Source organism: Hoplias malabaricus, chromosome 3 (genome assembly GCF_029633855.1).
Source record: "Hoplias malabaricus isolate fHopMal1 chromosome 3, fHopMal1.hap1, whole genome shotgun sequence".
Lineage (NCBI taxonomy): Eukaryota > Metazoa > Chordata > Actinopteri > Characiformes > Erythrinidae > Hoplias > Hoplias malabaricus.
Genome location: NC_089802.1, coordinates 69,243,500 through 69,268,403, shown reverse-complemented (window position 1 = coordinate 69,268,403; position 24,904 = coordinate 69,243,500). Strand labels below are relative to the sequence as shown.

General features: G+C 36.5%; 2 protein-coding genes across 2 annotated transcripts in view; one reads left to right on the top strand and one right to left on the bottom strand.

Moving 5' to 3' along the window:
- Positions 1-6,866: 6,866 nt before the first annotated feature.
- On the bottom strand, positions 6,867-14,571 carry LOC136691036 (poly(rC)-binding protein 3). The gene is made up of 12 exons (XM_066663287.1): positions 14,458-14,571; positions 14,209-14,232; positions 13,438-13,470; positions 13,208-13,324; positions 12,683-12,814; positions 10,707-10,835; positions 10,242-10,388; positions 9,410-9,451; positions 9,037-9,112; positions 8,570-8,622; positions 7,999-8,168; positions 6,867-6,976 (listed from the first exon to the last, which is right to left on the bottom strand). The coding sequence occupies exons 1-12, from the start codon at positions 14,530-14,532 to the stop codon at positions 6,922-6,924; spliced, it is 1,053 nt and encodes a 350-aa protein (XP_066519384.1). The 5' UTR covers positions 14,533-14,571; the 3' UTR covers positions 6,867-6,921.
- Positions 10,775-24,904, top strand: part of slc19a1 (solute carrier family 19 member 1) — a 33,503-nt gene continuing 19,373 nt past the window's right edge. The window contains exon 1 of the mRNA XM_066663285.1: positions 10,775-10,846. The gene's annotated coding sequence lies outside the window, so the exon portion shown is untranslated. The remainder of the gene's footprint in view (positions 10,847-24,904) is intronic.

Genomic DNA, 24,904 nt, shown 5'->3' with positions numbered 1-24,904 from the left:
TTGTATCATGTACATGTTCCTTGTTTTATTTTCTGTTTCTGTTATCTGCCCTCTAGTAACATGAGTCTTTGGAAAAAAAAAAAAACTCCTTATATCTACTGTAGACTGAATTGTTGGGCAAGTAAATGTGTCATTATTCTTTGCAGATAATGCCCAGAGATGTGGGCAACAAATGTGAGGTCAAAATCCTGTTCACTTCATCAGTTTTTTGCAATGAAGCAAATGAGGTGAGTCAGACCAAAATGAACTGAAAGGACAACACCAGCAGTTTTGTCATTAGGTCAAATATACAGACACTGATTGCTTATTATAGTATCTTCTAGGTTTGAATACAGTATATAACTTTCAATTTTTTATGATGTTTGCACATGTAGACATGTGGTTGAATGGTTGTGGTTAATCATTTATTACCATAAGGGTATGAAATCAGAGCAACAAAACACACAGTGTACCTGTTTCAATGAGTTTCAACTCATTCAGATGTGCTCCACTATACTGTGTGCCTTCTAAATGTTACTTGATACAAGCACAGTTCGGTGCAAGAACAGACCTTTATCTGTTCTTATGAACACATCCCCATCTATGTGTTTTTATTTCGGATTGTGGGAAACCTATGCAGTCACAAGAAGAACTCACCAAACTCTTCATAGACAGTGGCCTGAACTGGGGCTCAAACCCACAAACCCTAATATTCACAATTGTGTGAGGCAACTGATTGGTTTCTGCAATAAACAATGAGTTTAGAGCTGAGAATATCTCAAATTTCAAAGTAGGTATTTGGAGATGAGGGGTGGATTTCTTTGTTTTCCCCTTTGTTCCCTTTGTTTGTGCTGTCATGTTTTTGGTTTAATGGGTTCAGACACCGCTTGTAGTGGTTCTGGTGTATGTGGATAAACACAATCAGTTTGTTATCTGATCTGACACACAATAGGGCGCATGAGTTGATATCCTTATGTTTCAAACTCATTTATAACCAAAAAATGTATGATTAGTTCCATGTTTTCACATGACCTACTAATAAGTCTAGAATTGGGAATGTCAGGTCTGGACCTTAGAGTGTGATTAATGATGAATGATTAAATTTGATAACACAGTTAAATTAGAGATTCAATGGAAATGGCAATCAGGGCATATTAATTATCATTCCAATTGCAAGCTGAAAATTCCCTACAAGGCAGACATTAATTAGATTTAGCACTCGTGTTTTTTGTGTGCATCTTTGAAATGGAAGTAACGAGCCTCAAGCCAACTCTAGACGAATCTTACAAATGACGTATTGCATACTAGGAGTAAACCAAGACAATTAAAAAACACCCAAGTGGTTATATTTAATGACTGTAGGTCTAGAATACCTAAGTACCAGAAGTTCAAGTTGAAATATTTACTGCAAAGCTCACTGCATTAGACACAATACAGATTGTGTTTTTTGAGAAATATAAGTATTCCATTGCCTTGACTTATATAATATTAGTGATGATAGCAGAAATGTAACTTAAATATATTCATTTATTCCTCCATTGTCTGTAATCGCCTTCCAGTTCAGGGTCGCGGTGGGTCCGGACCCTGCCCGGAATCATTGGGCGCAAGGCAGGAACACACCCTGGAGGGGGAGCAGTCCTTTGCAGGGTGACACACTCACACATTCACTCACATCCTCACACCTACGGACAATTTTGAGTCACCAATCCACCTACCAATGTGTGTTTTTTTTTTTTAACTGTGAGAGGAAACCGGAGCACCCGGAGAAAACCCACACAGACACAGGGAGAACACACCAAACTCCTCACAGACAGTCACCTGGAGCGGGACTTGAACCCACAACCTCCAGGCCCCTGTAGCTGTGTGACTGTGGCACTACTGGTTGCACCATCGTGCTGCCCAACTTAAATATAATATATATACATATTATATATTATAAGTTATATAATTTACATCATTTATTGGTGACTCTTGAAATGTCATTTTTTTAAACAAGCATTTTATTCCCCCCAGCTAAATTATTCACAGCTATTACCATGGATACCCCTCCCTGTACATTACCATTATTTTTACCTTTTATTTTAAAGGTCTTATTATGCTTTCCTCTCTTAATTCAGTCTACCCCTTATCACATTATATACTTCCTTTCAAACTATTGCTGATGCAACATCATTAGACAGACAGACTTGAAATATCAAATAGAATAGAGGTGATATCGTAAATCTACATGATGCACTTAGTAACTTTTCTTTATCATGATAAATTGTGTCATGATGTAATGTTATGCTTTCACCCCTAGTCTCTTGCTGTTAGGCCACATTAGCCAACTGTTACTAAAAAGCCATTGCCCCACTGTTAACAACAAGAGCAGAGGAAATTAATGGAGAAAAAATGTGAGAAGACCAAAGACAGTGATGAGGAGAAAATCAATTGATACACATCCAAGACTGAAGTGTTCTGTTCTTTTGTCATAAGGCTCCAGTAATGGACTGAGCAAAGGGTGAGAGGTGATTGGTAATTTAGCAACACAGCATGACCACCAACATGCCTTTCCAGACAAGCTGTCACTCACTAATGCTACGCCCCAGTGTGCTCGGTTCAAAAACTCAGAAGTCAATTTATCTCTGCCCAATTAGCCACACACACACATACAGAAACATCTCCATTATTGAAACTACCTAGGATTATAACCACAAGATTAGTTTTGATGCCAGCTGTGAGAAGCTAGGACATTTTTCTTTAATCATCGTCTATCTCTGCATTCATAACATGCTCTTCTGCTGTGTCTGAAGGAAAGCTGCGGGAATAAGGTCATACTGCCATTCATAGTTAGCCTATTCTGAAAAGTTTAAGAGACAGGTCTGTCCACTGTGTCAGGTCTGTCCACTGTGTCATCCTTCCCTTCACTGACTGATTACATGTAAAATCAATACAATCCATTCTGTTTTTTAATAGTTCAGAATTTACATGTGGCTTCATTCACATTAGAAGATCCTGTCAGACCTAGGTCTGTAATATAGCTGTTGCAGGTTTGAGCATTTTTTTCCACATCTTTCTCTATCTTTTAGTATTTATTTAGGTAAATAAATCATTTTTGATACAGACTTGCATATCATTTTTAACTATTGGCAGACCACACTGCAGGGAAACCTATAAGAGCCTTGGAATGAGTACCTTACTGAATCACTGACCGAGAGACGAACGCTGCATTTACAGATTTTAACAATTATAAAATGGGCACCTGAATATAAACCACTGATTTATTTTGATTTTGTTGTTGAAATGGCCACATTTTGAAAGGAAATTACATAACTTCCTTTATTATTCTGGGTAAATGAAGATACACATCAAAAAGTTTGTAGACACCTCTTATAATCTGGGGTTATTCTGCTGCCTTTATGTTACATCAATAGAGATTCAGTTCTGCATGAACAGTCTTTATAACTGCCACAACAAACATGAAGTGGAATCTGAAGCGGTGGAGCAACTGCACATAAACATAAGGTCTTTTAGGATGGTGTCATGGCCAGATCATGGCTGTAGCACAACCGCCCTCTTGTGGCGAACAAATTGTTTCCTACTTACCAAGATCTGGTGCTGCTAAAGCTAAACGCTAATATACTTTTTTAAATGTCTGCATCATTTGTTAAATGGTAACGGTTACATGGAGGGTAAAATTATTAACCTCAAAACCAAAAACTGTGGTAATACCCAGCATTATTTGTATTGTTAGAGAGATAAACTTACATATATTTTATCCTGAGCTGGTTGAACTTACGAGGCTGTGTGTTTAAAGGAAAATATACTTTGTTTCACACCATGATAAACCACACGTCCAGAGTTTGCCAAGAAAGACAATGAATGATGTTTGGAGTCCACATTTTGCAACCAAACAGTGAAGCATTTGTGGTTTGAAGGATGTTTGTGTCCATGTCTTTACAGGCTTATTGGGAGATTTGTGTGTGTGTGTGTTAGCCACATTAGTCTCATAGCTCTAGCTCTAAAACAAAGAAGGATCATTTGAAATAAAATTATATCAAAATGAGGTGACCTGCTGCAAAGCATCACATATCACTATGACATATGATGATCTGTTACTGTTATATACAGGGGTTAGACAATGAAACTGAAACACGTGTCATTTTAGTGTGGGAGGTTTCATGGCTAAATTGGAGCAGCCTGGTGGCCAATCTTCATTAACTGCACATTGCACCAGTAACACCATGTGCATCCAATGGTTCAAACATTGTGTCCTGAAGGCGGTGCCGTGTATCAGGACGACAATGCACGAATACACACAGCAAGACTGGTGAAAGATTGGTTTGATGAACATGAAAGTGAAGTTGAACATCTCCCATGGCCTGCACAGTCACCAGATCTAAATATTATTGAGACACTTTGGGGTGTTTTGGAGGAGAGAGTCAGGAAACGTTTTCCTCCACCAGCATCATGTAGAGACCTGGCCACTATCCTGCAAGAAGAATGGCTTAAAATCCCTCTGGCCACTGTGCAGGACTTGTATATGTCATTCCCAAGACGAATTGGTGCTGTATTGGCCGAAAAAGGAGGCACTAGACCACACTAATAAATTATTGTGGTCTAAAACCAGGCGTTTCAGTTTCATTGTCCAACCCCTGTATTTTCCATTATGATAAATATATTATTTTAATTTCACTCACTGCCAAGGTGTGGGAATCACCTTAGCACTGTGCTCTGAAATTAAGTGATTAGTCTCTAGGCTAACTGTACTCTAATTAAGTACTTTTGTGAAGTGTTGGAGGGGTTTCTTTAATCCAAATTAAAATAGTATTAACAGATGCTCTAACAGCTCCATTAAAACTTAACAAAATGTGACAGCATTTAGTGTCAGATCTTCCTAGAGGAGCTGACTGATATCGCATGGGAACAAAATTTTAGATTATTCTCAAACTGTTGGATATATACTGTATATCGTCACTGTCCAAAAACATGTATCTCCATTTTTGTTGATTTTTTGTTTACTATATTTGAACACCTCAGCTGTTCATATTGTGTGGCTATAGACCAATAAATATGCTCCAAAACTACTTGAAATAAAATCTTTCTACACTGACTTCCATTGAAATTAAAAGATTTTTCCTTCTTCTGTAAAGTTGCTATTTTGGGAATTACCTGTTTTTAGGTGGCCAGTGACTATAAGTAGCATGTTTATCATACTAAATATGTATCAACCAGAAGGCATTATAGTTCATATCTACTATTGACTGGTGGTATGTCTGTTACATTTCTCATAATTCTAATGTATTCCTATTAAAAGATTAAAACTTAAGAAGAAAGAACGAAAAAAGACTGCAATAATATAAGCAATTGCCATTTTCATTTCATTCACATAATGACAACACAGAATTCATACATGGAATGATCATAAATTACAGTTAAACTCATCAAAGCCCACTTTGATATAAACAATAAACATTCCAAAAAGATAAATGGTAATATTTCAGAATAATTACACTTTGAAATTCATACATTAATTACTACCCTATTTGGAAATAAAGAAAAAAAACTAAAAAATAATAGTAATAAAAATGAAATGCCCAAGATGTTGTAATAATGGTTGCTTCCTTTATTAGGGCAGCTTTAATCCGGGGATAGCAAAAAACCGCTACATTGCAAATGACTTGTTAAAAAGTTCACATCGTTACATTCAAATGCAAATACCAGTAACCTCCCCATATTAATCAGAACTGTATAGTCAGAAATTAACAGCAAACCTCTATTAATAAATTACAAGACAAAAAACCATCAACCGAATCTATGTCTCTACTGATGTATGCTTCTCATGCTGTCAAAAAAAGAGCAAGAAAATAGTCACATTATTGCATACAATGCACAAATATAGCATTTAACATGAAGTTTCATTACATTGCGATTATGCTATCATAACCTGTTAAACTAGTAGACAACAATAAATTAATAGATTCAACACAAATCAAACAATCAACTTGTTGAGCAAGGCTGAAGGAATCTTCTGGTTAACTTATGCTCAATGTAGAATGCTGCAGATGGTCTTACCAAATAGGACCTTCTCTGACCAGACAAGTTTATACATTATAATGCAATATGTAGACTATAGCAATAGTCAAGTATACTGTGCTAAACAATCATGATTCACCTTAAGACAAATTACCTCATGAAAAAAGTGTAATATAGGGAACTACGTGCTTTTACATCCCATGGATTTTCTCTTTCTGTTTTGCATACGCTTTCCATATTCTACAACACAATGTATGGTATTTATTTCAACAGATACATACTTAAGATTTATTGCTTGCATCACATGTATGATTGCTTGAATAAATTTTATGCATTTTATGTATATTCACAACAAAAGCAGAAGAAGTGAAATAAGAGCACAACTGATCCTAGACATTCAGCATGCTAAGTTTCTGTGCTAAAATCCTATACAGAACTATAGCAAAATGGACAAGAAAATATAACATATGCTTTAACACAGACACAATTCCATTACCATTCATTACAAATTACCTAAATACTTAACAATTGCTCAGTAAATGACGTTAGATTAAGAACTAAACAATCAGCTTTATAGCCATAGATAGGTTGAACATAAATTGTAGCTGGAGTCTTAATGCTAGCACAGTCAATGTCGTTATGCCAAGTCCATTTCTTTTTTAATTTTAATTTCTTTTTTTTTTTTTTTTTTTTTTTGTAATGAAAGAAATCATATACAGCCTGAAGATTTTCTTTCAATTCCATTCAAACTTCCCCAGAAGCAGATGTCTTCTAAGTTACTGTCAAGGTTTGTATGAAATCTTAAAAAGTCCAAAGACAGTGAAGAGAGAGTGAGAGAGAGAGAGAGAGAGAGAGAGAGAGAGAGAGAGAGAGAGAGAGAAAACAGGATGATTTCATTGGATTTTGGTATCAGAAGAACAAGGGGCTTCAAGAGGTCGTCATTGTAGAAGGGTCGGTCCACATTGCTGCCACATCTCTGAACCTGCCCATGGCATTAAGATATAGAGCTGAATAAACATAAACACAATGCCTTGCATAACATGATTATTTAATTGCTGGTCTGATGGTATACTCTATGTCCAAATGTATCCCGATAGCCCTTCTAGTCAGTGAAATCTCTATAATATTCACTATGTAGTCCACTATTTTAGGGAACTGAATTCAGAAGGGTAGTGAATGTTTTCCGACACTAATTTGTGCTTATTTTTTACCAAACAATGCAGTGGGTTAAGGCTAATCTGCTATTTGCTAGTGAACCTGGGTTGTTCACTACTTTTGTGGTGCATTGTGGGATCGTTTGAAAATGGTTGCAGACCAAGATGTGCTTGTGGCAAATTTGGAACTTCTGGTCTGTGGATTAAATTAACCGTTCAGTTATAAATGTTGCTGTATTCAGACACTAGGTGGCGAACTGTGCGATGGACATACCACCCGCCCCCCATCCCTCCCCACCATTTTGTATTTCATGTCTCTTACTACACAGCACTGAAGAAATTTGCAATAGCTGCTTGGTTAACTGTAGATTCTTAAAGCTTTGCAGGTGAACGTAACATTAAAAAACTAGTAAAAATAAACTGCAAGTATTTATAAGGCTTTTAAAACTCTATTAGTCGAAATGATAACATAAGCTAATCTGTTGAAAAGGTATGTAGGGTATTGTGAAGCCATTTTGTGAAGAAATGATAGCACTAGCTAATTTATTTAGCTAGAAATTATACACTTTTATCATTAGCCTCCTACAATATGATCTAATATCTTTCTTTGTGAAAGACTTTTAAGAATGTTTGATTTGTTAATATGGCATTAAAATGATGAAGCCTAGTTATACATTTTAGTTAAACTAGCCTAGATTAATCGCCAAACAGTAACGTTATCTCACGATCTGGATAGCTGTGTGGCTGTGCTTTTTCTTAGTTTAAGTTTAGCAATGGACGGCAAATGAACTGGCAAACCTACTAGGCAAATACTAAATAACTATATGGCAGAGTTGGCTGTATTGCTTACCTGGCATTAATGAGATACTGTGCCAGGCTGATGTTGGCAGGTGTGCCCGTGATGGTAATCTGACGGTCTGACGACCCCTCCATGGCGTTAGCGATTTTGATTTGAGCCCCGGACATCTGACGAATCTCATTGATTTTTGTACCCTGGCGTCCAATTATGCAGCCTATTAGCTGGAAAAAGATAGTACATGTTTAGCAGATGACTCAGAATCTAATGCATTATAACTCACTATAATCATAACAATTATACTTTGTACCCTGTTTTTCTTATTTTTGTCTTGCTAAATATTAGAGTGAATCTTTGACAATCACAGGAACCTTAGCGTGTACTCCACGGTATATAAATAGATATATATTATTCCTGAGATATCTATATTAAAGTTATTTTTACTCATTTTACTCATTACTCATACTATTTTTGTTCATATCAAAACCATAACAGATTAGATATAGTTCCATGAAATTCCTGCATATTACAAAAACTTGTAATGAAGAGTTAATGTGCCTGTAATATACCATGAATGTTTCATATACATGGAGTTCATTTAAAGCTTTACAAAGGCAGTACATACATCATTTGGAATGGTGAGCTCATGAGTACTGGCCTGTGAACTGGCATCCACACCTGAAAAACAGTGAAAGGACATAGAATGCAGAGAGAGAGAGAGAGAGATGACACTGTTATGTCTTTTTAAGAACTGTCAGCTCCTGTGAGCCTTATCCATCATCATGACTCACTTATAGCATGACAAGTCTTTTCTATTTAATTTTTTTGTGGGAGGAAATTGATATGCAGTTCTGGAGGGTGTACTTCAGTTCCAGAAGCACGTAACATGCCGTCTTTTAGTACACTTTCCTTTTTATTTGGAAGTTTAGGAATACCTAGCTAAAATATTAGGCTTCAAATAATTTAAGTGAAGGATTTGTTAAGCTGACCTATTAGTCTCGAGGGGAAAAGAGTAAAAAAAAACAACAGTCAGAGAAGCTGTATGGGTACAGAGTGAAGGATGTGCAGCGGGTGGGGTGGATGGGTACGTACCAGGGAAAGCGGGGGTGGTCTGCCCAAGGGAGGTAAAGGGGGTTTGCTGCATAGCCAGCTGATGGAGCTTGGTCAACTGCTGGGGAAGGGAGGAGGGACAGTACAGCTAAGAGGTTATCGTCACAACACAGGAGTCCTATTTAGAACCTCCACAAACTCTTCTAAACATGTAAGCTAATATACTGCCATAAAGGGGGATATAAAATAAACAGTTGACTTTTAATAAGGCTCGGCCTCATGTTAGACTACATTAATAAGGTATACGCGGTTAACATAAATATTAATATGATAGGGATCTAATAAAAAGAAGCAAAGTTAGTTCTAGAAGATCGAACAGACATGGAGAGAACGATAAAAGTATCTTTCGACTCACGTCAGGATGAGGGATGGCATACTGTCCCTGAATGGTGTAAGTCTATAAGAGAGAGACAGAGAGTGAGTGAGATTCATTAGAGGTATATAAAAAAATGAAGAATAAGAAAAATGTTTTCTCAGGTGTCAGACTTCATTTGGACGTTAATACATCAAACGACACCAATACATCAACCCCTTTATATGTGGACTGACGTTTCAATTACAGATTCTCCAGTCTATTACCATTTGTAAAAAGAAATGCAGTCACACATTTTCTTGGCCCATATTACACTGTGGAAAAGTCAGATTGTTCTTTTATTTTTTTAGCCAAAAGAGCCAAGCCAGCAGTACAAAGTCTTCTATTTCAGGACAGGTTTATAGTCAAAATCATTCACATACTTATAAGAGATAAGTCAAAATTCAAAAACAGAAGTGTAGACTCCATCAACTGCAAAACTCGGTTTACCATAAAAACTTACTTTTTAGATAGACTTTTAGATAAACAGTAATTAATGTGAGAATGCCATGAATGTGAATCTGTGAGAGTAAACTACAACTGACAGAATGTCCAACTGTCACAGAAAAGAAAATACACAAAAAAGATAGAGCACATATACATATTAAGGCTAAACTTTGGAAACATGGAGATGCATCCCTGCATAAAATTTCTTTATAAAACTGAATTCAAATTTCTCAAAAAAAGATGGAAGTTTTTTATCTAGCCAGAAAAAAATGAGTTATCTAAGGGTTGTTTTGAATAGAAAATTCAGACTTTTGCACAGTACTCTATGTGTGTGTCTATGAGTGTGTGTATACATATTACTGAAAATTTGGGTGTGAATGATGCTCACAGGCAGAGGCTGATGCTGTAGCAGCAGGCTGAGGTTGGCTGTGGAAGGGGCTGCCAGTGGATCTGCTCTCACCTGGGTCCCAGAGAAAATCACTGGAGCAGAAGCAGGTTTGGGCCGGTATGGGATTGTAGCACCTTTGGGTGGTGACTGGTAGGTCAAAATAGGGGGATGATCAAGGGAGTAAGGAAAGAAAATGGGTAAAAACAAAAATAATTCAGAACTTCATATGGACTGATCAGAATGAGAACACTCAGTGACTTGGAGGACAAAGTAGAGCAGATCCCCAGTTGTATATGTTCTGCTTTATACACAATGACATAAGAAGAGCCTGAAAGGCACAAGTGTACTCTTTTACGTTCTGAGTCATTGCAAAACAAATAACCTTCAGTGAAGTGCTATGAGCATTGCATAACTTTGAAAGTCATCATGTGATACTCATGAGTGCTCCCCTCGCCTCTCCTTTACCTCCAGCATCACCACACAGATCTGTTTCACACACTGGATGATGGCGTCTGGGGTGCCCGAAATGGTAACCGCCCGCTCAGTGGAGTTTGGCAGCATGTCACCTGCTACCTGCACCTGAGCTCCTGTAGACTAAAAATGAGGTATGCTCCAATCAGGTGAATACACAGGGGGAATTGTTACAAACAGCATCTACAGAATTTGTAATTGGGAAATTCAGTTATACTTTAAGGTTCACTCATTGTGGACATAGATTCAGTTCTTTCATAAAATGAAATGGGATACTCTTTAGCAGATGTATGAACCTAAGGTCACCATGCCCATCGCCCAAAGCATGGGCTAAAGTAGCATAAGCCTTCCAACCCTGGATGTAGTGGAGTGGAGTGATGAAACGCCCTCCAATACTTTTGGGATATGTTAGAGTGGCTTTTAAATTTCTAAACTAATTATCCGACATCTGTAACCTGACCTGATCATTTAGTGTCTTCCCAAAGAGCAGGGATTATTACTGCAGCAACAAATAACCTATAAAAACTTTTTTTAGAACAAATGTTGGTTGAGCAAATGTGCATTAAGCTTTGGCCATATGTAGCTACATTTGATGTCTCAGATTTTAAATAACGTAGCTATATTTGGGGTCTCAGATTTTAAATAACAAAGCAAGTTTTCAGTGAATGAAGAACAATGTAGATTTGAATCAAACACTGTTACAGTGGCACAAATTCTTAAAAGAAATGTAGAGTCAAATCTGAGTGGAAAAGGAGTGCACATGATGTTCACCAACAATTTTGATATTCATTTTTGTCATAGCTCTTTGAACAGAAACTCACATCTAGTACGAATACATTTCAATTAAAAATAACAATAAAACTAATAATAATCACTGCTCATTGCAGTTCAGTACAAAAGAGGATGTAGTTATTTTTTATGTTTGCCCTGATATAAACAAAGATTGGTCAGCAAAGGGAGCAGTGCATACAATTCGCAACATCAATCTCTGCCTATGATCAAAGCTATTGGCTCTTGAGTCTCAGCATCGAAACATATGTATGATTTAGAGTGTGCTTCATGTAAAGGATATGTAAATAAGGACAGGTTTGCACACACAAGCTTATTTATCAACTGTACTTCAATCTCGATTTGTTTCCATGTCTATTAAAATTGAAGGAATCAAATGATTTAGTATAGTATGTTAGTTGTTATGTTATGTCATTCTGCTGGTGTCAAATCTGCACTCAATTTAACACCGCTTTAGTGAATAAGGGACATTTTCTCTCAACAACCTAGCTAAGCGCAGTCTCATATAGTACTGTAAAACTCATAAAGATATTACAACAGAGATTGAGACGTTTTGTTTATGATAAAGCATTGTGCATAATACTAAAAAAAATGAAACCTGAAACTAAATACAAATTAAAATAAATGTACACTATTAATGCACTTTTAAACTTAAATGAAGAAATACATTTTTAAAACTGTAATAGCCCAGGTTCAAGAAATGCCCTTAATTGGTATAGAAAATGTACAGCATGTTGTTTTGAGAAGCATTTACTGAATGATTCTGGAACCAAAATAGGTAATACTTTGGCATTGCTCTTTTTTTTAATGTAATATTATCATCCATAATTCACTGTTTCACTGTATAAGAGGTTGTTGATTTGCTGATGAGTTGATTCAGGTGTGTCAGGAGTAGAACAAAAACACAAAAATGAAAGAGATACACTGGAATAGGCCTTAATATCAATTGTATATCAATTTTCAGATCACAAAAGCAATAGTTTTGATTACAGCCAATATTATCAACAACACTGTCTTATGACTGTTTAAGTACGATTAAAAAACTGTTCAGAAAAAGTGCCATATATTCTCCAAGTTATTCAACCATGCTCCAGGACCAGGACTAAGCATAATAACTACTAATAAATGATGAGTAGCCATGTCATTTGTTGGCATTGCATTGATTAGTTTCGATTTCTTACCTCCCTCATCTCCTTGATTTTGGAGCCACCCTTCCCAATCAGAGAGCCACACTGGCTGGCTGGTACCACCAGACGCAGAGTCACTGGAGGCTTACTGGTAGCCTGGCTGTTGCTCATGGAGTTAATGATGTCCTGAGAGCAGCAAGAAATTCAGTTAACTGTAGTCTTGCAAAATTACATTTATTACATTTAGCTAACACTCTGTTTTATTCATGTTACAAAAAGCAAGAAAAGGCAGTGGTAAAGTGCTTGGTTTTGACCAAGAAATTTTATTGGTATTTTGTGGTGTTCTGACTGGAGCTATGGACCAAACCCCAGTCTGCAGTGTAAAGAGTAGTAGTGTTATCCACTATCTATACAAATCAATTAAAATTCAATGTGCACAACTTACTTCTTAGCATTGTGCTCTTATTCTACTACTTGTTTGGCAAATGCTTTTATCATGCTACAAAACTTATCAATCCACAATACAGCTTATGTATATTATTAGTTTATTAACATAATTCTGCAGAATAACTTCATTACCTCTTCAAACTTATATGCTATCATGGCAAAAGCCTTGAATATAGCATCAGTTGGCCCTGTAATGGTCACTATCCTCTCTGGGCAGTTTCCTTCAGAAATGTTTATACGAGCACTGCTCTGTGGATGAAGGACAGATAATACAGTGACTCCTTTGTTAAGAATAGGATAAAGATACTTTAAGCAGTGTGTACAAGAGAACACAAGATAACAAAACTACTAACAATACTGACCTCCTCACGCATTTTCTTGACTGTTTCCCCTTTCTGAAAAGAAGTAAATTATTTTTGTGGAAGAAAAAGGCATTAAAAATAGCAAACATCCATGTAGTAGGTGAATTCAGCTACTTTAGGGTGTGACAGTTGTGGACACAAATGTCCAATTGTGCTTGTTTAAATTTTTTTTTTTTCCATGGTATTTCATGGTATCGGCTTGGCTCAGCTCGGCGTGGCTCGATGTGTTATTCACCTGATTGCTTTTCAACTACAACAGCTCCCCCACAAAGTGTAGCAAAACCCAATCTCTAATGTGAACCGGGGGCTTTGAAAACCACAACAAGGTTGAACATGGGTCTGAGCCCCACTTCTCACAGATCAGCAGAGTTTTCTTTGTTACATGTCTGGCTCTCACTAAGTTTTTCGTTGACAACAGATCCAAGAAGCATTTGAAAATGATCAAAAACAACACTGTGCAATTTTACAAGCTGCTGTTGTGAGCTGGATAAAAAAAATGTGATTGTTGTTGTAGCAGCTAGTTTGTGCTGGAGGTCTGAATTTTGCCCTGTGAGGTTTACACATCTTATTTAGTACTTACTGGGATTGATTTGAACCAGGTGTGAGCGGGGACTATAAAGTACCCATATCCAGGGTGTAGGTACCAGATTTTCCTAATGGAAAAGAAAAAGAGCCAAGCCAAGCCAAGCCAAGCCTTATAGTGGAAAAGCACCATAACGCAACAGTATATAAACTAAGGCATACATAGTTGTTAGCATATAGTTTTCTTACCTTTCCAATTATGCTTCCAACCTCCTAAAAAAGCAAACAAAAATCATGATTTGGATATTTATATATGTACCTGTAAAATACAATTTTGTATTACATTTACAAAATGAATTTTGAATTTATGATCTCTGTGTCTTTGTGTGTGTGTGTGTGTGTGTGTTGATTAGCGAAAAAGTGACATAAATGCATCACATATTCTGAACAAGACGAAGCATTTACAAAAATAAATATATGAAAGAATGAGTTTCTTACCTTGCCATGCATGAGAAGTCTGATGGTGAGAGTAACATTGAGTCCTCCCTCAGACTGGACTTTGGTAGGCTCCATGGCAGGGGTGAAGATATGGGATTTGGTGTGAGAATTAACAAGGATCTTTGGGAGAGTTTAGGAGTAGAGGGGCTACCAGTCCAACACCTATGGAGAAATACAGCATTAGTAAACACAAAAAGCAAAGTATACACATGCTACATGCAGTTTTTTAATGACAAAACAATTAAAATAAAACTCTGTCTACTTTTACTTTTTGTTTAAAAAAAACAATAATAAAATCTTTCAAATTGAAGTTTCAGTTTAGATTATTATTATTTTAAAATATGACGAACTATGAAAATATTGATTGATTTGAGCCTCCATTTCTGACAGAATTTCCTTGCTATTAATAAAAACTTGCAAAAAAACAGCTTTTCTTAATTCTGACAATGAGTATGATTTCTATTGTTTAAAAAAAGAATTAAGACAAAAAAAAAAAGGAAAATGGAGGTGTAGATAATTGGAACCACAGGAGGGAGCTCAAACTCATCTATGTGAGAGTGTCTCTATTCAGAACACCAGTAATTGGTTGTCCCTTTGCCTACTGGCCAATGGTACTTTTTTCTGCTTTGAATTTTAATGCTGACATATGAGAAGCTATACATACAATTCATGCATTTGGTAATTGATTTTCCCACTGTATAAAACATGCATAATACCTACATAATACATGGGAATATATATATTTTTTACAATATTTATGAATGGAGACATATAAAGACATAGAGGACACAGATGATGTTTTACATTTCTTGAGACTCTCCAAATATTAAAAAGTCCCTAACACTGGAATGCTTTTATTTGTAAAATCACCTAGCTAGTGAGACAGGACTAAAGAAGCTGGGACGATTAGGGAGGAATAGAGGTCTACAGCCAGATGTCCTACAATCTCCCACAGGATGCCAGATTACATAAAGGCTTTAATCCAGATTACTGGCATCCAGAGGTTGCAGAGTGGTGCTGCCAGAGAGCAAAAATAATCTAGCACACAGAAATCCATCCAATGATCAATGCCAAACTTACAAGCATAAGTAGATAAAAAAAGAAAAATGCAATTATATAAAAACAAACAAGCAAGGAACATTAGGAAGAAGCACTACAAAAATGCCTTCGGTGCTGAAATCATTAAAACAGACAATTTTTTTCTTTTTAGTAAAAAATTTGTGATAGACTCAAAGGAATATCCCCATTAATTGCAAAGAGAGATTAATATCATACATTCTCATAAAAGCCAATCTGGTAGAATTGTCCAGAGCAGATGGCATCTCTTTATGAAAAAAAAGGAGACAACAGATGAGTATTTTATTGGGTCAGTAAAGGATAGAAGAGAGCAAAGGAATGAATTTCAAAGAAGCCATCAATCACTTTCCATTATTCAGTCCACAAACACAAATTCTTATAAGTATTTGTATATATACAAGTATATACAATACATTTGCATCACATTTTACACACAGTACTGTGCAGAGTATATTTTCCAGTCAAAATGACTTTCTGTATGAGTTATTCATTGTCCAGCAGCTATTAGGAATGAGATGTGATGTAAGGTAATATACTGGCTCAACATTTTATAACGATTGGGATTACTTTATTTGTTAAAACACACAAAATGCCACTTCTATGACTAAACTTTGGAGGTGCTTTAGATCTTTCTTTGATAAACTGAATAGACCAAATCCTGAGAATTCTGATATTTCGATATTTAGTTGAAGATTCTGTGTAATTGTCAGCTGAATGTACTTAATGACTTCATTGACTTTTTTAGTTTAGAAAATGGGCTTAGTTTGATCCTCTTGTCACACTTGATTAAGACTTCCTGTTTTGAACTGCTATAAGATCAGGCCAGAGAGGAAACAAAATGGCCACTTATGGCACCTTTGGATGCATGTGATTTTTAACCTAACATCCATCTCTCTTTATTTTGTTCTTTACATACTAATAAAACATTGTTTAACACAAATTGTTTATTTCTTATATTTGGGAGGTCTTAATCAAATTATGACTTTAATTGTATATAATAAGGTCGTATTAGCCTAAATCATTTTTTGTTGGTTTTTACTTTTTTTTTTCTTTTTTAAAAGAAAGCTATAGAATATTCTTGTGATAATGAACCAATGTCCATAATGATGAAAAATGTTCTCGTTTTCCTGGTCATTTTAGTGGAATTTGTCTCAACTTAGAGCTAAACACACTGCTAAGAGTATAAGACGCAGATGTTTGATCAGGCCTGAACCCAGGTTCATTGTGGTTTAATGTGTGTTAGCCGTTAGCGCTTGTGCTAATTGTGCTGGAAGTGCCGTGCGGTGCTAGCGCAGGAGGAGCAGCAGTATTTCTCATGACATCTGATGGGGAAAGTGGGTCAAGCTTTCCGCTAAAGAGCTTCTGGCCTCCTCCTCGGTAGCGGCTATCGAATTAAGCACGCTTCGCGCTCGGCTGAACAATGCTCGGAAAAAACGTTCTCTTTGCCCCCCCACCATTTTTTTTTCCATGGCAGTCCTCTGTACTGGATTCTGCTTAAATGTATTGGTAAGAGAGCTTCGCTTTCTGCGGTGCACTTCTAGCTTTAGTCCCTCTAACAATGATGTACGAAGCCCTCTTATGTGAGCTCACTGAGGTGTGAATCACAGAAGTCAATGTAAACAGTAAAATAGAACACTCAAAAACGATGAAGAGGCCTGCTTTTGGCACAAGGGGCAACGGGGACAGTCAGCATGGAATAATTTCAACATCTTTGGCACAATATGGGACTTAGAGAGGGCAGGATGGCAAAAGGTTGAACGACAAAGAGACACATGGATGTAGGGGGACTAAAGTGGAAGACAGTGACATTGAAAGCCCCAATTTGTGGTTTGGTTCAATCAATAGTGAAAGAGTCAGTGAAACTTCTGCTGATGTAGTTCATCAGAGTGCTAAACGAATTGAAATGTTGATTTAATTCATATTCTTCAAAATAAGATTCCTTATGATCAGGCCCAGAGTTGATATGACATCTGAGGGGTTAACTAGAATTTTTTAACACAGTTCTCATTTAAAAACTCATATAGAAGTCAAGGGCATATCACTTGGCAAAAGTCCAAGTGATAAAAACTGAAATAACTAGATCTAATAATGACATGATCTAACAATAAGTAATCATTATTTTGAATATTGCACTCTTCTTTGAACAAATTTGTAGTTCTATTTGGGGTGTCTTGTAATTTAGGGACTCAGCATCACACCCTTCAAAAACTGATGCTGTATCACTGTTCTGACAATGACATGATTCATTAGCTCAGTGGAGGCGTTACCTATCTGATTTGCATTTTATTTTTCAAATGAAAGCTATGAAAATGTTCTTTTGTAAACCATCAAATAGTTCAATTTCTTTAATGCAGTTTCAGTTATGAAATCATGATTAATGAAAAAAGAAAATTAATTAGAGAAATGCGTACTTTAATTTGTCAACAAACATCTGAGTCCTTATCAAGAATTGATGTGTGATGTTTTGTTGTAGCTCATATTTCAGACATGCACCAAACTGAAGCCTGCTAAATCATTATAGATATTTATGGTGCTCTCACAGATTTGCGCTCTGAGTTGAGATTACTGAATTTTCCAGTACTTTGTTTTGTTAGGCAGTCTTAGATCTACAGTCTTAGAAAAATTCATGATATGCATTAACATATATTTGTCTTTCAGAGGTTAGATGAGTTGGAACAGATGGAATGAATGTGTAGAGCTACACATATGAATACAATCATTTTTATAGAATGTTTCACATCATTCTGATTAAATATAATTTTAATGATGCATGCAGTAGGTCACTGTGTTTTATGCACTAATGATATCTAACATATGCAAAGAAAACCATATGGCAATGTTATTTGTAGTATAAACAAATAAATATATTGCCCACCCCTAATAGAGGCTTAGACTTGGGTTATTAATAATAATGTAAATAAATACTTTTTACTATTTGACTCTCAATCACCAAGGCCAGGATTGCATTGCAATATAAGGTATTATAAAGACAAGATATTAACGAGAATGCTCCAGTTACTCAAAAGTGATATTTTCACTGCTGTGAACCCTGTCCCTTCAAATATCTTACACATTACTAATCGCATGCCATTCAAAGCTGTGTCTATGTATGAACTAACTACGGATAATGACCTAGCACAGTTTATCAACTAGCCATTATTTTATAACACTAAATGTTTTTACATGTGTAGAAGCAACAGTAAAGAGAATATCATTGACCAGGTCTCTAGAGATGGAGCACACTTTCCCAGCACATGCGTTGTCCTTTTGTATATGTGTAATTAGACAGAAAGACTCATTTATGCATGTCCTTAGCAATCAAATCAAACCATTTCCAGACAATGTTCAGTATGTTTTAAGCGATAGTAATACCTCATCATGATTTAATAATGAATATGACCTATGACTGCCCTAGTATTCAAGACCTTTGCTGAAGCCAAGTCGCAGAAATACTCACAGACAATATCTTTGTTTTGTATTTTATGCTTATTTTACAGAGTAATTGAAATAAATAAGATGGTTCTTTAAAAAAAGGTTTATGAATTTGGCTTCAGAATAACAGGGAAGCAACTAAAATGGTGATAGCCCATAACAGTTTAATTATATGAATCTACATTTTTTTAAATATTATTAAATAGTACGAACATACTACTGTACAAAAAAGCAGCTACCACAAAATCTAAAAAAAAAAGACAATTGGAAAGAGGCTTTACCTTAGGTGGTACTGGAAACAGATGGCCACGACTTTTGACGTTTGCGAAAAGATTAAAAAAAGGACGTCAAGCAGGAAAATGATTTTCCCCTATCCTTTCACTCAACTCAGATCAAATGCTGGCATTCAATTGGCTGGACGACACAGTCATGTGAGCTAGATGTCACAACACGTGACTATTTTTGGCAAAAAAGAAGCGAAAAAATGGAAACGATTGAAGCGTTGTTGGTTCACCGTGATATTGAGGTGCGATCCTGAGCTTTGGACAATGTTGTGTATTGTGAAAGCGGGTCAGGGGTGTATGGGTGCCCAGGCATCGGGGTGCCCCCTCCTGTGGGGTGTTCAAAGCTACCCAGTAAGACACAGTGACAGCCGAGTATGACCATTGGCCAATGCGTCATCGCTGTCGTTCCCGTCCTTTTGCCTAAGGGTGTCTTTTTCATCCCCTGCTATCTGATGGTACGTATTTTTTTCCTACAATAGGAAGACAGAATGTGGATGCGTCTTAACACATATTCCCCTCTAAATCACACAAAAAAAGAAGTGTCGTCGACCACCGATGTACAAAATGGTGTTAATGCAACATGGCAGCACTCATACTGATATGGGCACTATGATCATTGCTAGCTACTAAACTCCACTTCATACCATACAGTAGTCTTGATATTTGGTAAGTGTTCATGCTCCAAACTTGAAATTTCCTGCCATACTTCCAATTTTGTGACCCGGCCAGTCCAGAATTACTCTGAGCTTTGGCTGCATCCCGTGTGGATTAAGCAGACCCGAGCAAATCCACAGCTATGTCAGATGTTGGGACAGTTGTGGGGGGGATTAGGCTCCTGTCATTAAGGCTGAAGCCCCTCCGTTAGAGCTAAAATCATTTACATACACACTTACAGGCTCGAGGTTACACATGGGAGGGGGAGCCAGATTAGAGGAACTGACAACAGTGTGGTTTTTGGCATCCTACTTTCCTTTAGTTCTATGTCAAATTGCTTCTAAACCACTGTGTACTATTGTGACCCACTGAGTGTTCCTCAAATTAGACAATAAAACCTTCAATAATAAATGTAAATAAAAAGAGCATGCTTCTTTTTAATGTAACTGTTATGAAAAGTCACCACAAAGTAATTGTCTCATTTTCTTGCTGCTGCAATCAAAACAGAGGGTAATCCACACCCTCATGACTATTGAATAGCTCCTGGGAAGATAACACAAATAGAGCATTAAATTTGCTCCACATTAAAACAAGCAGCACACAGGAGTGTAGTTCAAAAAGGGAGTATGCTTGAGCAGGGAATATAGAGTCTGCTTTTTCAACCGAGACTGTTGGCTTGCTATATGGAACATTTCATTGCACAGATATACAAAGCCTCATTATTCCCAACCCCAAACTCAAATACACGATCAAGGATAGACCCTGTAATGTGTCATGATACCACATTACTTATTTTTATAGATTAATATGATTTTTCACACATTATATGCTTTTACAACATTTTAAAAAAGAATTAGATAAAGGAGTTTACGATAAGGGTCAAAAAAATTAAACTTAGTCATTAGAAATTTAGTAAACGTATAATAAACACCAAATAAGGTAAGAAAATAGATGTTATACAAAATAATTTTTGGAATTACTGAAAAATATGTTTTTTTTAAGTTGTCAGAAGAAGCTTCTCCTACATGTTGACCAAAAACAAAGCATAAAGTAAAACTTGACTTTACAACTATTTTTGTGCGTAAACTTATAAATGTTCAGTAAGTTAGCATGTGATGATCTTGAAATTTGATTTGGAACACAACCTAGAGGAAATGAAGGAAATATATGAAATGGGCAACTTTACAAACCTGAAGTTAGCATCTTATTTAAAATTCCCTTTCACCTTACATATGTGACTTCAGGATGGTAAAGTTGAAGACGTTGCATGGTTGAATTTGGATTTGATTTGTCTGCTTCTTATATGAATATTCCATTCCAAACTGTATTGGGGGAATATAAATTCTAGTAAAAAGACAAATCTAGCCAAACACACATGTTCTCATCTGCAACATGCACTAGCTTCTTGTATTAATATTCAGTTCTACCATAAATGGACCAGCGGTTAAATTCTTATTTTATATGCAAATGTATATGTTAAATGGAGCAGCTCTTAAATTCTGGCACTTATAAGCTGTTTTTTATGTAGTTTTGGAAGCTGAATTTGACACCCTTGTAAAATTAAATACCAAACGTATGTAATTTATCTGTTACAGTTACAGTCAGAACATTTCAGATTTGCTGCATTAGAGCAGGTCTGTTCTGTAGCAAGTTTTCTATATTCATTCTGTTGTTATAATGCTTTAATTATCATGTTTAGTTGATTGGAGAGTGATTAGTTCAATGTATAGAATGTATTTATGTAAATAAAAACAATGCAATGTTTTGCTAATCATTAAACATTAGACTTAATTAAAATAGTACAAAGACAACATTTCAATTTTGATTAAGAATATTTATTTATTTAGTTAGTTACTTAGACAAATATATGCCCTTTTAACATTTGATGCCAGAAACAAAAAAGTTTGGACAGAAGCATGTTTTCCACTGTGTATTCACAAACATTATTTTTCCAAAGTGTTCCTAAGCTATGTAGTTGATATTGTTTTTTTTTATGCAGTGCCATTTGAGGGCCTGAAAATTACTGCCAGACAATATAGGTTTTGGGCCTCTCTTGCATACAGCGATTTCTCTAGATTCTTTGAATTTCTTTTATGATATTATGTATTGTATATGAGGAAATGCCCAGGTCCTTTGCTGTTTTATGATGAAACATGATCCTTGAACCCCTCCCCATCTTTACTTCTGAAAGACTTTGATTAAACCCATACATTTCACTGACCTGTTGTAAGTTGACCTAATTTTTTTTTTTACCATTACACAACTTTTGTTGCCCTGTCACAGTTTGTGTATAATGAACTCCTGGCACCAATTTAAAATTACCATATGTTTTTCAAATCAAATTACTCAATCAATCAGTCAATCAGTCAATATTTAAACTTCTCAAATTCAACATTTGAAATGTTTGCTTTCGGCTGTATTCAATATTCATATGGTTCAAATGATTTGCACATCATTGCATTCTGTTTTGTTTTTATTTACATTATACACTGTGTCCAAACGTTTCTCAAAATGGGGCTTGTATATTGTTGAGCATAGGGGATCTTTAAAAACCAATGATAAACATTTGAAGTCAGTTGTAAATAAAAGAAATCAGTGTAAGATTTATGCTGAGCTCACATTTGACAGGTACTGATGTTACAACGTTGTTCTCCCAAAAACTCTGTTACCAAAGGTATTATTTTGGGACACTTAACCTTCAAATTGACACTAACATTCAAAAAATGAACTACCCAACCATACCTGAGCTGCCTTGCATTATATTCTCATGTGAATCTTAAATGGCCAAAGGAGATGTTTCTGAGGAGATTATGTTTAAGATAATCCACTTGCATAAGAATGGATTTCTGTCCAAGGCAGCTCAGTGCTTTTGGTCTGGAAGGTTATTTAGTTGTCAAGTCAGTGCTAAGATATTTGAAGTAGAACATTACACTCAACACCTCAAATGTGAAGTAAAATTTTATGGACTGACATTTACGGATGGAAAATCTGAACTGACAGTTATTAACAGTATTCATTTTTAAGTTATTTTGTAACTTTATCTTGTAGCATATTCATTCATTATCTGTAAGCGCTTATCCAGTTCAGGGTCGCGGTGGGTCCAGAGCCTACCTGGAATTATTGGGTACAAGGCGGGAATACACCCTGGAGGGGGCGCCAGTCCTTCACAGGGCAACACACACACTCACACCTATGGACACGTTTGAGTCGCCAATCTACCTACTAACGTGTGTTTTTGGATTGTGGGAGGAAACCGGAGCACCCGGAGGAAACCCACGCTGACACGGTGAGAACACACCACACTCCTCACAGACAGTCACCCGGAGCTGGAATCGAACCCACAACCTCTGGGTCCCTGGAGCTGTGTGACTGCGACACTACCTCCTGCAACACCGTGCTGCCCATTGTAGAATAATTTAGAAGTATTTTATGAAGCACTGGTTCTGTGACTTTTTGAACAGGAACTTACCAGACACATATTCAGAAACCAGAGCACCTGGAGGAAACCCATGCAGACTCCCAGCATGAGTTGATTATTCCACACTTGTAAACATCAAGACATTTGTAAAGGCTCAAGATTCAAAACATTCAACTGAAATCAAGGTATGAAAGGAGTTGATTGCGTTTTGCCACATAAACATTAGTGACGTCAAGTACTGATGTTGGATGATTGGTTTTGGATTATTAATGCCTTAATTGTAGGAGGTTCCTCCATCACTCACAGGAACATGGTTTCACTCCTCTACAGTCTAATATTTTACATACTCTAGCTGAAGATTTGCATTGGGTAAGGAAACCTTAGGTTTATATGCAGTTGTTCCAGAGTCTCTATACTTGAGAATGTGTTAGCTTTATTTTCCTGCAGGTATTTGTGTGCCTGAGGTTTTGGAGACCTTTTATTGGTCTGCAGTAGCTCTGTACTAGCATTAAGCTAGCCTGTACTGCCATCAGCAAGGTGACCAGAGTGGTCCCAACCATCGACAGGCTTTAGAACACTCATCACAAGAATGACCTAATGGGCCCAGAGAGGCGTGAAGGAGACAGCCATCCTAAGCTTACACAATATAGAGTACAGAGCCTGGTCTCAAGCACTTTGGAGCAAATCATTTTTTGCTCTTGTCTATCTGATAATGTTTTGGATTTCTCTTTGTTTTTAAGTAATATCAATATCAGCAGGCTTCATAAACACATTCTAAAGACTCATGGGCAAGCCTATAAATGCTTTCAGTGCATTTGCAAGTTCCTGAAGCCGAAATATCTCAAGACTCAGTGAATCCTTAGCAATGACAACAGTGACTCAAGTTTTCAGCTCGGTAGCCAGCAGGCATAGTGCACTCTTCTGACAGAGGAACAAAAGGCGTCAGCGTGCGCCTCTCTTTCTCTTTCTCTCATAAAACCTTTCCAGCTGGGCCTGGATATTTATACAGCTGCACAATGGAAAAATGCCTGACCCTCTTTGTTACTGTTTGTCAATGGGCACCATAATGGATTCTAAGATGCCTCCAAGCTGAAATCAATGTAGAATGACTGTTTTATATGGCATGCCTGGTAGACCTACATTTGCACTGGTTTTGTGGGATGAGTGTATGGATGTACAGTTTGAAAGTATTTTTGATCTGACCATGGTGAAACACGTTTTTTTTGTTTTTGTTTTTTTAATTAAAACTTTATATGAAAATCTGTGGGAAATCCTCCTTCTCACTCCAGATCATCTTCTTTGAGTTCATTTTAAAAGTTTTGGACTTTTGCATGGGGAAATATAGGCAAGGCAAGGCAAGGCAAGTTTATTTATAGAGCACCTTTCATACAGAAGCAATTCAAAGTGCTTATATATATACATATTATATATATGCTTATATATATACACACAGATATATACACACACATATACACAGATCTGTTAATCTTTAGGCTCCTTTTAAAACTTCCTGGCTTATTGGGCCTTAGCCACATGATGTAGAACAAAATGTCTGGCATAACACAGCATTAATGGTTGTGCT